The following is a 14784-nucleotide window of genomic DNA, read 5'->3' as shown; positions in this document are numbered from 1 at the left end:
GACCCAGTCGTGATATGGTTAAGAATAACATCTTCTAAATTATGACTGGGCCATCTGTAGGCTACATAAATCATCTTTAATTAACATGACACACATTTTGTTGCAAATTTGCTTTTCTTCTAATAGAAATTGTACAGTCATCTTTCCTTTAATAAGCAATATGTCGTGTCTTAAAAAAAACTGACAAGATCTTACATGAAGACAGTTATGGTTAAAAATAAACTCTGTCTTTATTTAAAGTTATTAAATAAAGCCTTTATTGGCCGAAAGTATGATTTAAAACAAAATTAAAGTTCATCCAAGTTGCATATTATTGCTTTGTGTGTGTGACACGCAACATCATCACTACCCTCCATCTGTTCTGCTGAATATGTTTTGGGTGTTCATTTCTTTTTCCAGGATGTGTATACTTTTCAAATGCAGAGCTATAGATTACTGGTGCCTAATCACATGCTGTGCTGTAGGTCACATGGTATAATTCCTGTAAATCTGCCCTACAACACAGGAAGGGAGAGGTACCAGGGAGCAGTCGTGTATTCTAAAAGGTTTCAATTTTGGGCTCAGTTCATTTCAATCTGTCCAGCTTGCACTGATGGTGTTAGTTACCTGTTATTCCCCAAAAATGTATATGGAAGAGGATTTAAAGAAAGAACATGATCATGTCTTTTTAAACTATTGAATAAGACCTAATGGTATACTTTCAGAAAAAAATGACCATGCAAGTGAAGCTTTTAGAAGAGTGGTAAATTACTTGCAGCTTGTTGGAGAATTAAATTACAGTTTTATGATAAAACTTGTTCTTTGTCAGAATCAATAGATGACATTGATAAAACTGTTGTTTTTTGTGGTGTTCCATAAATCCAGAAAACTAGCCATAAGGGAACATTCGCGTCAGGGGAAAATACAGGGGGATGCATGTCAGCATACATTTGACCTCTCAAGGCAAGATGCATTTTTTGTTGGACAAAGAGCATTTATGCCAGTTAATCATCTGAAAGAAAAAAAAAAGCAGAATTAAAAAAAAAAAGTTAAACTGGCAGGCATTGTGCTTTTGCAGTGCTTTCCGTTATAAATCCCCTTCTACTGAAATGTCTCTCTTAAGCAGTCTTAACCCTGTGAGTTCTCAGTTGTTGGCTGATTACAGTCTGTTTTTATCTTGTAATTTGGGGAATATCTGCCGGGTTGTTTATTCCCCTACTGTGATATGCAATCATCCTTATTCTTTGGATACCAGCAGATTGCAGTTGGGGTAAAAAAAATAAAATAAATAAATACATGAAAAGTCTGAACCACAAATGAGACTGAAAACCCTACCCTACCAGCTGTGAAAATGGACTGCTGCGTTGTTATTAAAACAGAGATGTGTCAGCGTATTAAAACCTAGGGGACAAACTCCTGATGAGATGCATAAAGTTTCTGGCTGCCGGTCAGGTAGGCATCGGGGTTGTCTTTCTTCTCTGAAAGCAAGAACAGTATCACCTGAGGGGACTGAAATCTACTGATTTAGACTTTGCCAGCACTGGCAAAATATTAGAGAGCCTGCACTTCACCTCCCCCAGCAGGTGTCTTCATCATTTGGTGTTTTTTTAGGATTTATGTCCTTTGGTTGAAGGATAAAATGGTGGGGGGGGTGGATGGCGGTCACAGTGGAGAGGGTGGGGGTGCCATTGGTTCCCTAGGGTTTTTTTTTGTTTACACAACACAATTAGTCTTAGCTTCATGCCTTGGTAATTAAGAGGAAAAAGAGCTTCCATTCTTCTCAGTTTCATGGGAGGCACAGCACAAACACATGTCCTGTTATTTTGTGCAGCTTGAAGTTGCACTGTTTTTTTGGTTTTTTTTTTTGTTTTGTCAGCCCCCGGTGGCATCATCCATTTGGCATGCTTGGCACTCTTAGCAACTTGTTAACAAGAATCCAGAAAAGTACATATAAAACAAAACAGAAAAAAACAGCAGGCTGCCGTAATCTTGAGTGTTTCTTTTGTAGCGCCTACTCACTCTGACTCCCCATCGTCTAGCGATAGTTAAACATTCCATTAGCATTACGAATGAGTTGATCCACTGAAAAAAGTAAGTTCTGTTTAAATTAGATTTGACATGTTTTACTGTCTCCAACTATATAAATATTAACTGAACCGGACAAATTTAGTAGCAGTTCATTTTTTGTACCAGTGTTTGGAGTGCTATTTGAATCTGTTTAAAGTCTATTCGGTACTATTTAAAGAGATCACAAATATGTTGTCCTAAGTCTTTTAAAATTCCATATTAAGTAAAAACGAGGTTATAAAATCTGAGGACGAAACAAAGGCAAATAATCCACTTTTAGCTGTTCATAATTCATCTGAAACATTCGTGGCGAGACCCAGGTAATATTTCAGACATTTGATCCCAAAACCTTTTTTTTTTTTTTTTTCTTCTCTCCAACAGTGCCCTTTCCAGTCGGCTGTTGTAACAAAACAGTGATGGTGTTTGTGTTGCACATGCATTTAGTGCAACAAAAATGTATGATGGGGCACTACTGAAACTCCACCTGGATGACAGATCTTCACCAGCCTGTGCTACAGCACCTGTTGAGTCACTCGCCACCACACAGATGGCAAGTTTGTGCACACTGTCAGTTTAGCTTGCTGCCTTGTAATGGGAGTCATCTGCTTAATCCGACTCTGGTGGTCGCTTAGGCGAACCTCTCAACAGCGACGCTGTTTTTAAGTAGCTGTGGGGCAAGTTTTTGAAATGAAAACAGCGTGACTTCTCTCAGCAACAAGCAATAAAATAAATGCCTTCTGTCTTATATACTTGAAGAATTGCTTGGACTACCCATGATGAATGGCAGTCTTTGTTAATAAAACCTTGCAGCAGATAGGCAGATGGCTTCGTGTTTTGTAGAAAGCGTTTAGTTTGAGAGTGAGGAGAGTAGCAAAGGTTGTTTTTGATGTTTTCTGTTCTTGTTTTGTAATTTAATTTAGGTGGCTTTCTGTTCAAAGGTCTTGAGTTTCACAGCAGCATAAAACAACAACAACTTCTTGTATGGTGTGTCAACTAAAAAAGGATTTTTAAATTGCTTCATCACTGAAAAACGTGCATGGCCACAGAGTAGAAAGTAAAAATAAACATTGAAATGCAGCGTTCCATTTTTCTCTGTGCATGGCTGTTACTTTATAAGTTACTGCATTTTTTTTTTTTTTTTTTTGACCCTGTGTTTATTTCTATACTCCTGTAATATGTAACCAACATTAACCATGGCTTTATTAGAAGGCTGTCTCTCAATAGCTTAATCAGTAGAATCACCACATTTATTCTTTAATACAAAAGCTGTATCTTCCTTCTATTTTCAGTTATGATGGGCAAGACAGGCATCTGACTTAGAGGGCAGACTGTCAGTGCTTTGTGTGCTATATAAGTTAAAGCTTTGCCAATAGGGCCCACTGAATGCTGTCCTGGCTTCAGTGTTATGGTAGTTTTCTTTTTTTTTTGTTAAGTAAATAATAAATTAAATCAAACGTACATATAAAGCTATTACTCTAGTAGTGTTTGATCATTCTTTTCCTCAATTACAGTGGTGTCTTTTGTTCTTTGTACACTGTTTTGACTCTTAAACCAAATATTGTTCATGTACTCCTGCAGAGATTAAGCTTGTGTACAGCACTGTTCTTTCATTGCAGATTTACATGTACTTCTATGAGAGACTAAGAGTCTGTACTGCTGAATATAAAACGTCAGGATTTCTATAAAATGTTTTTCTTTTAGAAGGGGTTCAAAAGAGTTCCAGGTTGACGTAAATCTTTAGTCATCACAGTAAAAAAAAAAAAAGCTAGCTATTACTATAATCAAAACTACAAAGCATTTTACCCCAAATCAACAGAAAAAAAAATGTTTAGATTTTACTGACTAAGGAAACTATGCTGTCTTGTCAGTAGTATATGAAAGCCATTTCTGACCATTGATTTACAGCATATAATATCATATTGTATTTTGTGCATGCATATATTCATGTGGTGGTGATTGAATTTAAATGCCGCGTTTCAGTGTGGCACATATATTTAAATAGCTGTCAGAAGTTTAGATTCATGATTCACTGTGAGTACAGAATTATGCTGTCACTTATCTACCTTTATGCTCAGAGAGACATGATGTTTTTAAGGGATAGTAAATAGTATCTTCGCTTCTAATTGGAAGACGAATACGATAAAGATAAATGGTTATGCTGACAACTTAATTTCTGAAAATAAATAATTAAGCAGAATATACGGTAAAGAAGGGCAGTGTCTTGAGAAGCCTGGCTATTCCGAATCACGTTAGACTACACCAGAGGGTTAGTTGCTTCAAAGGATTGACATGAAAACTCTGGTTCCTAGGCAATGTTTGTTTCTGGATTTATTTTATTTTGCCAACAAGCTGAAGAGATCACAGAAAGGCAAAGATGACCTTGTATTTACAGCAGGAAAGGTCATTGCTGTGCTTCTCTTTGTGATTCACAGCGGACAGGGCGCAGCCAGCAATGTAGACCGGATCCAGCGACTGAGGAAGGAGTATCACCAGGCCAGAAGAGAGGGGGTCGCTCCCCCATACGAGGAAATCGAAGGAAGATGGAGAGGCCCTGACTATGAGCACAGGGTAAGTTTAACTATTTTTATGTGCAAATTTTAAAAAATGTTTTCTTTTAAATTAACATACTTCAACTGAGCTCTGCAAAGCTAGTGTTTTGTGATCTCCAGAAGACGGAGATACAGTACAGCCTAGAGGTGAGTCGGTTCACCACGGTTTAGGTACGTTACGGTATTGACACCGACCCTGTTATGCTGCAGAGGTGGAAAGAAGACTCCTGTTGCATAGCAATATTCGGCTTTCTCACCTAGCTTCACACTTGAATATTCCAGCCACTTCTGCCTTACTCTCAATCACCATCATCACCATCGTTATGCCCTTGCATTAGTCTACTGCAAACCTCAAACACATGGGTTATCCCAGCTACACTGTCAGAAAGAGTGTTAAATAATAATGTCTGCATCTGTGATGATCCTGCCAGCTTTAGCAAAGTGTCTGAGAGAATATTCTGCGTGTAATCGCTAAGAAATAGCTGTGTACGCAGGTGTATTATCAGCTAAAACATAAAGGTAATACAACTTGCCAGTTGCGTCAAGTAAAAATAGAGAAAGCACTGCAACGAGCTGAAGAAAGGTTAGATAAAGATACGAAGGTTGAGCAGCATAACTTGTAATAAGGCTATCTTCACTCTCAGGGATGCATCTTTAAGATTTTATTATAATGCAATCACAAATATAACTTGTGAACAGGTTTTCATTTTTGATTTCCCAGTTCAAACAATCTTTGCACTCTCCATGTCAAACTTCAACCTGTCCTTGGTGAACTTCCTGCCCTGAAAACACAACTGTTCTGTTGCACCCTTATGGTGATCCTCTCTTAAGATCTGATGCTAAGCAGTCCCTTTTAACATTTTTGTATAACAGGATAGGAAAAAAAGAGAGTGGGGGATCAGTGAGTGTAAGCAAACTGTAGTTTTATGGGTTTTTCTTTTTCTTTTAAAGAAATCTTGTCAATTCAGACCTCCTAAAAGCCACCAACTTTGCAGTTTTAACTTTGGAATCCAGAACTAGATACTTAATTTAAAACCTTGGCACCATAGCTAAATACTTTGATATGATTAGATTGATGTATTGTGGACGCTTTGTAAACACTTTGTGTGGTACCTTTGCTTCAGCATACTCCCTGAGGTTGTCACTGGTATAAGCATGTTTGAAATCCAACTGTAGTGTTGAACCCTCCTACATGATGAAGTTTAGTGCTGCAGTAGCCCTTTTGGTTGCTCACGTAGACTTGATCAATAGAAGTATCCACTCAAATAGATCACACAAATCTAGATTTACATTCGGATATATTCTGATAAATTGTATATTATAATTTGATAGTTTAAAACCAGTCATTTTGCAGAGGAAAAGGTATAATTTAACTGTAAGCTTGTTCTGATCGTTGGCCAATTTCAATGATGTATTTCTTCAGCTGACCTAGCAGCATAACAAACAGGGTATCATCAAAGAGACAAATGAAAATCTTCTAGTGGATTTTTTTTTCTCTTCCTATAAATTAGGACATACAGCCGTGTAGCAGAGTGAATAGCCTGTATTGTGGTAATGATCGCATGACAGATGTCCAGGGCACATCATTACTTGAAAGAGGTCAAAAATGCAACTGTAACAGGAGTTACTGTTCTTTCCTTTCATGCATTTATCAACCAGGAGTGAAATCCGTTGTAGACACAGAAAGTCAGACAGTGTAAAAATTACTTTTAGCGGGTGTGCTAATTCCAAAATCAGTGTACACAGCAGGGCATACCAATTGAGATATATGTGAATAGATAGATAGATATTAAAAAATATATATTTATGCAGACTGTGGAACATTTCTTTTCGTATCACTTTAGTTTAGACGAGACAGGTATGAAACGCTTTATGAAATCATTTTAATACAGTTATGGGCTTAATGAATTGAAGTAATTTTAGAATTTAAACATCAGACTGTCATGCTTTACCTAGCTAGCTCTTCTGAGCTGCTGTTACTGACACCTGTGATGTGGTGCTTTGGTAGGTTGATGCTAATGTCATAGAACTTTCATTCATGCTACTGTTGTAATATGGGTTGCAATGAAAAAATGCTGTTGCTAACACATTGAAGAAACTAGTCAGAAAGGACTCCCATGGCACAGTCAAACTAGTTATGTTTCTGTAACTTTTTGGCATAATTTAGAATTCTTGGGCATGCTTGCAAAAATGTGTTTATTTCACAAATTTTACTGTAATTTCTGCACTGGTGTAGCTCCAAAAAATCCCAGGAATGTTTTTTTTTTGGGGGGGGGGGGGGGGAGTATGATCAACCACAAAGGAGAATGTTGCAACTTATGATTCTGGTTGCTCAACCATTGTGGTCTTTTTTTAATGCCAGTCAAAACAAATGTCTCCCCTCATTCTGTTTTTCAGTGTTAACATAAAAAAATGCAAAACACATGTATTCCCTTTTGTGCTATACAAAATGTTTGTGTATGTAGCTATAACTAGATGTGCAGTGATATAGATATACTGGGCTTGGCCACACTTTTTATTTTGGTAATGTGCTAATTATATGAAATGCTTCAATAAATGCTTTCTCAGATGCCAACCAGTAGCAAGTATTTAATTAGTTAGTGTATTAGGTAGGAAGGTATTTGAGTTTCTTTCTGTGCATTTTCCCTTGAGACCCATCTCCTTGAGGAAGCAGCAGTAACAACATATGTGTTTTTTTGTTGTTGTTTTTTTTTAATGAGCGCTCCACTCTCATTTTAACAGCGTCATTGTGAATTAGCCCTGGTGTTTTACAGTGAGGTGTACTTGTACAGCAGATGGTCATTAAGCTGTTTAAATTGGGAATCGATGTAGTCATGATAGTGGTAATGACAATAGCTTCTAATGAGTGTCAGTCAAGCTTTAACTTGTTTGTATGTTTTACAGGTATTTGTATACAGGAATAATGGGCCTGTGTTTGTGTTCTGATAGATTACATTCCAGTAAAATCAGGAAGTACCATTCTAGTGCGTTGTGTTAACAAGAGTCACATCACTGCAGTGTGACAAGGTGATGTCATAGCTTAGACTGATTTGAACAGACGGCAGTGCTATGGGAACAATTACAGGTTTTTTTATTTTTTTTAAGTGAGACGAAAGACAAAGAAAAAGTAACATCTAAGACATACTTGTCTTTTAAAATCTAACACAAAGTCTTAGGAAAATATTTTTTGGAGACAAATTGCAGTAAACAGCCAGTTTCAGGCATGCTTCAGCGATGGAAATAAGACACCTAGCAGCATAGCAGTTTTACCCATTCCAGGTTTTGGTATGAGCTTTGATATCAGCCCCAGTGTATAAGCACATGTGTGTCTGATTTAAACTCATAGTAAAACCAGGAATGGATCAAATTGCTGTGCAACTGAAGTCTTATTTCCATCAATGTGCTTTCTGTATGACCATTTATAATCTGTTTGCAGTTGTAAAGTTAGACGTCAGCCATGTCTCAGTTTTAACATTCACTGTTTCACAACTGTCTGGATGCTATATACCAGCATCATGCGAGGTGCACAGTATATTGGGTTTATAGTATTCCAAAGTATTCTAGGACATTTTTTCAAGAGTAGAATGCAAGGTGTGCATGCTATAGAGGTGGGCATAAATATTCAGAAGATTGTAATGAGCTACCCCTGCCTATTTCAGAATCACAACGTTAACTTTAAACAGAATTCAAATCATTTAAAGTGTTGCTACAGTATAAACAGTATAATTTACGTTTGCTTGCTTTAAGTTTCATGGAAGATGCTTGTGTGCTTTGTTTTGATTGGTTTTTTTGTTGTTGTTTTTGTTCTTCGTGGCTTCATTTTATCTTCCAATTTCTTGGTAATAAATACTGTGTGGGATGTGTTTCCTCTCACACTGGTGAGAGTTATTTTTTCTGTGTTAAATTGTTTTTGAAAGATAAGTGCTTACTGGGACTTTCAACAGTATTTTTTAGAAACTTGCCTATTCATTGGAATGCAAATAAGTCTTTTTTTTCTGACAAAACAATTAGTAATCCCTTCAGTAGGCTGACACTCTCTAGCCAACATTTTAAAACATCCCAGACGATTTATGTTGGACAGCATCTAAATCAACCCAAAGTTCAAGTTTTCCACAAAATAAAATAACATTACTAACACAGTATAGGTTATCTTGTAATTCTTGAACTATGCTATTAGATAAGTGTATAACAAAGTCTATTTTTTACAGACCAAACAGGAAGAGTGCAAGTTTAAGTCTTATTGTTTAGCATGACACATGGTTTTTTTTTAGACTTTCCACATTTTGAGATAGAGAGAATATTCTGAACGTGACCAAAGCTTTGCTTAGATTTTAAAGGTACTGTACTTAATTTCAAAGGGTACTTTTTTCCCTGTATAAATTCTTAGGTTGTCATTGAAATTGAACAACCAGAAAGAGTAGACCAGACACCTAGGGGTCTGTTAAGAGTGGGCTACACAAATGAAGGCTGTTTTTTAGGCATAACAAAGAGAACAATAAGCTTTATTTTGTCTTTTTATAAGGCATAATAAATCAACCAATCACTGTTAAGGTTTGTCAAAATTCCAGTACTATTGTCTTGTATGGAAGTTGTCCCATGCTTCCTGTAAATGTGTCACAATTCTATATACTGTCATAGTTGTTCCTGAGTGTTCATTTTTTGTGATTTACAATAAGGTAATACATCAAGAGTAGGGTGTCTTAGAGATGCGTTTTCCTTAGCTTAGCAGTCTTCTCACCCAAACTGTATGAGCTGGCATCTCTTATTCAATAGGAGACACCCTACACACAACTTAAGTGATTTGGTAGTTAAAGCAACTATTCAAAGGATGGCATTTCCATAAAATATAGGATTGTGCAGAATTTCTATTGTCAGAAAACTATTTCATACTGGTAGTTTATTTTCTACAGTTTTCTAAGCAATGTGCAGTAAAGTAATAATAGACATGTTTTAATAATGTGTAAACAATGGATCATACATATAGGATATGAAACAAACTTCAACCTATGACAAGGGAGTGAGTGAGTTTCATCCATTCTGTCTTGTGCCAGGCAGGAACTGCTTTACAGTGTGGCACACAATGTAATGGGACACGGCCTCAGCATGTAAAATTGTAAATAGTTATCTTCAGTGATCCATATTCTGTTTTGTTCAAAAAAGTTGCAATTATGCTCAGTTGTTTTTCTCACAATTTGCTTCATTTTTTCCCATGTTCATTTCATATTGAAGTTTTTTTGAGCCATCTATGATTACAAAATATATAGCAGTGACCAAATATGATTTTTTGGGGAAAACGTTTTTTTATTTTATTTTTCTAAAACATATATTCTCATCACTACCACATATAGTATGCCTGATCCTGTTGCAACTTGCATAATATGAAATAACATTTTGTGGCCTTTCATTTGATATAAGTTACATGCATCCAGCACAAACTGTCCAGTAGTTACACATACATAAATCAAAACCGTGAAAACAGGTGCAAATAGGGCTGAGTGTAAAGAGAAGAAAGTCTAGACATCTTGGAAACACCTACACAGACGTATTAATGAAATATAGATATGCACTCAATCGTGTAATCATAAGGAGCAATATTAGACACGTTTTATTTATTTTTTTGTTAAGAAATTCACCTTCTTTAAGTATGTGTATCTACTGGATTATTACTATCAGTATTATTGTCATTTAGTATTAATAGTAATCATTATAAAACTAAGACTTTGGTTTTACCCATGCAATAACAAATTGCGACACAGTCAGTAACAGCACGTACATGGCATGTATTTAAGATAATTATGGATTTGAAGAACAAACTTCACCAGTTAATCTGCTTTGATCGGTAGACTGGTTTTAGTCAAGGTCAGTTTGAAAGAGCTCAAAATAAGCCACACCATGCACATTAGTCCTTTGTTTGTGGTCAAAAGTAGTCAAGAATGTGGAGATAATCCGATTAGAGTGAATCTAGTCTTGTAGTTGTAAAAAGATATGTTTACATGTTTTATTGTTTTTGTTTTAGGATATCTGTTCAGTGGTGCTGGATAAATTACTCCAATAGGTCAGCACAAACCCTAATGCTTTTGCTGACAAAACTCAAATGAACGAATACCATAAAAACTTGGTCATTGCTTGTTTAATTCACTATATAAACTACATGCTACAGTATGTTTTTATTTGTATTTGAGTGTCTTTGACGTCACTGTTAATGTTTTGGACTGTAGTATAAGACCAGAGTTTGTCAGGTTTACTTGTATAAACAGTAGCGTATATCTACTTACAAACTGCACCCAACATGTCGCAAGGGAGTTGAGAAGATCAATTGGGTACAGGGAGGATAAACATGACCAAGTATAGACCCCTCGAGCACAAACGTATTGATGAGAACAGGCCTCGATAGTGGATGGTTGACAATGCCGTGGAATTCGGTCACTTTTTTGTCCTGAGAGCTGGTTACTCTGTTTGTTCTTCTATTTCCCATTTGTCCTGTTTGAAAATCACAGGGAAACAAATAGACCTGCAGATGAACCCTAACTGGCTTAGCCAAAATGATTAGGATCTCTCTATGTCGAGTCAACTATGTTGTGATAGCCATCATTGCACAATATAGTTGAAAACCTGCACATCTCAGCTCCCAGATCCCCAAACTGTTATAGATAGATATGGTCATTTTTAATGTCTGCGGTGTTTTAGGTTTATCAACAGTCTTCACTATTGAACAACTGAACTACAAAAAAAAAATCCTCTGTGTGGAGCTCAGTCTTTCATGAGTGGTGTTAAAGGGAGGCCCTTGAGCATGGGTCATCCAAATCCCAAGTAATTGGCTAAAACCCCTTAGGATATTTTTCCTATGAATAGGTGACGTAATATGTAGCCTTTGCTTTCCAGATGGCTCAGCAGCTCTAAGTGGTTATACAATTGACCAGTGAGATCAGATCACTTTGTGTCAGACCCAGCACGATTTGTTTGTCTGGTTTATTCAGAGAATAGTTATATTGTTTATATTAATATCTCTGGATAATCAGGTGGCAGCAATTTGAGTTCCTGTTTTTAAACTTTGAATCCTTCCTGTAGTAAGTGTCCTGTTTGTTGAGTTTGGTTGCACTCTTTCAGTATGAGAGAGATTCTACTTAGTGCAAAATGTGGTTATGCAGTTCAGTACACTTCATGTTGCTGTGTGTCTAGCACTGTTTGTAAAATCACATGTAACAGTGCTTAATTTAACCATTGGCTAAATGGGAAAGGGACAAACAGAAGTTTTGAAAAGCAACATTGAAAGGCTATTTGAAAACACATTTAAAAGAATATAGAAAAAGGTCTAATAATTAGTTAAAATGTAACACAGAACATGTGTGATACAGATCTGTGAAGAAAGCATAGTGGTTGACTGTATCCCATAATAGGATGTTTAAAAAGTACTAAGTAAATGTATCTCACATCATCAAAAATAACTACATAATTAGGGCTTCTCTTAATTGTGTTATTAATTGTATTTTTCTGTGCTTATTTTGAGCTATTTCCGGGGCTTTTGTTTTTGATATACTGTATGAAATTAGTGTTTTCGGTTACTTTTCAAAATGCTTTTTTTTTTCTGTCTAAATATGTATAGTAGTAACTCGACAGTACTTGCACACTTAAGTTGTACCTTCTTTCCATTGCTGTCTTCCACAACGAAATCTCTATGGTCATGGGCACATTCTTCTGGGGTTTTTGTGTGTAGGCATTTTTGTACATTTCGCCACAATTATAATTTAAGTCCTCCGTATCGTAACTGTAATACAGCTTGAAATCCTGCTAACAAACCTCTATTCCCGATTGTAATCTCATTTTAAATCTCGCAAGCGGAGTCTCCAATAGTAGGAATGTGCTGTCACTCAGTAGTTGGGGTGTGTTTAAAGTATTGAGAACAAATCAATGATAGATGCAAGTCAGGAAGGCGGGACATTGCCCAGCAGCATTGGGAAATGTATTTATTATTATTTTTGTAGTAGGTTTTATTTTTTAATGGTTAAAGGGTAAAGTCAACGTGAATTGATTAACCATTTCCACCGCTTTTCCAGTGTTTATTGGCTATCCACTGATTTTAATTTCTTTGTATTGGGGGTGTTTTATTGGTTAAAACCGAAAATCAGAAGCCCTATACATAATGCAAGTGACAAGTTGTATTTAAGGAAGGAAGTGCAAACAAAATACGCTGTTTGTTGGAAAAGGCATCCTGTAATTTCTGAAAACAAAAACTGATTGCAGAAATCTATCGTAGGCATTAGGAAACAGTCTGGAAATCAATCTGGATTTAGGTATGAATCCAGATGTGATTTAACCAGGGTATAGTCTACCTCTATTTTCAATTTAAATTTAATTGTGGGAAGCTGCATTCGACAAGTAATGTGAGTTTACTCTGAATTTATTTATGTTCACTGTGTTTGGTTTGGCGTCAGAAGAATCAAAATAAGCACTTATTGATTTAGCCTTGACCCAGAGCATCTGTCACCTAGATAAAAGGATGTTTACATATTTCAGGATCTGAATTCTAGACGTGTTTATTTGACCTGTCAAGTACTTTTATAGACGAGCCATTACATGATATCCTTTAAAACAAATAAAAGCTTTTACTTTTGCACACCATTCAAATTAATTAAGTGTCTCTCCTCGGTCGGCTTTGCCTATTAATCACAAAAATGTACTTTGTTTTGGTAGTCAAGCTTAAGACTGCCTGGGAGACTTAACCTGTATGCACTGCTGAAAGCACCTGCTTGAGCCTTTTGAGATATAACTTCAGAAATCCACAGACTATTATTGCATGTTTTTTAGAGGAGTAGGTCAGCTAAAAGCTCTAGGAAAAAATGCTTACTGCACCTCTATGGAATTATATACATACATACAAACAAACAAACAATCAAATGGGTTTTCAATTGGGTATTTTATTAGTTAGTTATTTAGTTTGAAACCAAGCACAATAATGAGGCATTGGGAGCATGTAGCATAATTATCACCACATAACATTGTAAAGTAAAGGGGTTTCAACTAGACCATTTCGTAAAGGCAACAGTTTTCACTGCTGTTAAAGCACTATACCTGGTCTCCTGGGAGTCTACCTGGATTTAATTCCTTAAAATACTTTTTTTAAATTTTCTTTTAATAATCGAAGAAACCACAGCAAGGGACAAGAAGACTCTCCCAGTCACTGGTGCCTATCCAGCTGCACTAGCCTGTCAGGAACTGCTAAATGGATTTACCCCTTAGTGGACATAATCCTTGGTTTGTGTTTTTTGTTTCGTTTTGTTTGTTTTTCTGTTTTTCAGATTTATTATATCTGATTTGTTTTATGTAAATTTCAAAATCTGTTCTCACTAGTATGCCAACGTGCTCCGCTACAACACGACAATCTAATGACTTGATAACCTAAAGCGGCCAACATTAAACTCCCAAAATGACATGAAAAAGATGTTTCTTCTTCGGAACAAGCAATCATGTATAGAAGTGTAATGAAAATAACTAAACCTACAAGGTATTTGTGTATAGTGAGCTGGGCTACAGCTGGCCAATGCTAATAGCATTCTGCTCGGAGGCCCCTGGTCTGCATGTCTGCCTCAAACTGTTACTCAAAGCTGTCAGTGTGTGGTCTGGATTATGTCAAACACTGGGGATATTCTACCTGGAGAAGATAGCAGTGCCCTGTCTCCCAGATGTGATTTAAAAAACAGAATGGGTCATCTGGCACGCAAAGGGCATCCCTTAGCTGTTGCTAATGGAGGGCCAGTGACAGGCAAAGTCTCACACTGAAGTCTCCAGTCCATCAAAAGTTGTGCCCTCTCAGCTGGAGGTACACAGAGGTTAGGAGACAGGAGGGAGAGCCAGGTCTAGGAACTGGAAAATAACCCATTTAAAGGAAATACTTCATGCGTTCGCTCCAGAGGAGGCAGCTCCTTATTATTAATGAGATTAAAGAGTAGTTTACAGCAAACAAGTTTCTGCACCTGTAGCTGTTTAATTATTAAACCTGTGTCAGGATGGATGCTTTTAGTCGAATAAATTGCATATGCCGTTTGTCACAATTTATTTGATCAGCAAACACCCAAAGTGCTCATTTAGTTGTGCACACACAGGTGAAGTAAATAGAAATATAAAGTGTCTCTCATTTCAACAAACAATTCCTCCTCAACAAGAAACAATAAACCTAAAGTGCAAGTTTAAA

General features: G+C 36.6%; 1 protein-coding gene across 2 annotated transcripts in view; it reads left to right on the top strand.

Moving 5' to 3' along the window:
* The window catches only part of LOC117410617 (partitioning defective 3 homolog B-like), a 239626-nt gene that overhangs the window by 202043 nt on the left and 22799 nt on the right, over positions 1 to 14784 (top strand). The window contains exon 21 of one of the 2 annotated variants that reach the window (XM_059032166.1): positions 4479 to 4614. In XM_059032166.1, the coding sequence (XP_058888149.1) occupies positions 4479 to 4614 (136 nt within the window). Of the gene's footprint in view, positions 1 to 2427; positions 2579 to 4478; positions 4615 to 14784 lie in introns of those variants that run through there. The other variant, XM_059032167.1, reaches the window with a different exon arrangement.

The sequence above is a fragment of the Acipenser ruthenus genome, chromosome 10 (assembly GCF_902713425.1).
Source record: "Acipenser ruthenus chromosome 10, fAciRut3.2 maternal haplotype, whole genome shotgun sequence".
NCBI lineage: Eukaryota > Metazoa > Chordata > Actinopteri > Acipenseriformes > Acipenseridae > Acipenser > Acipenser ruthenus.
This window is presented reverse-complemented; position numbering and strand designations above follow the sequence as displayed.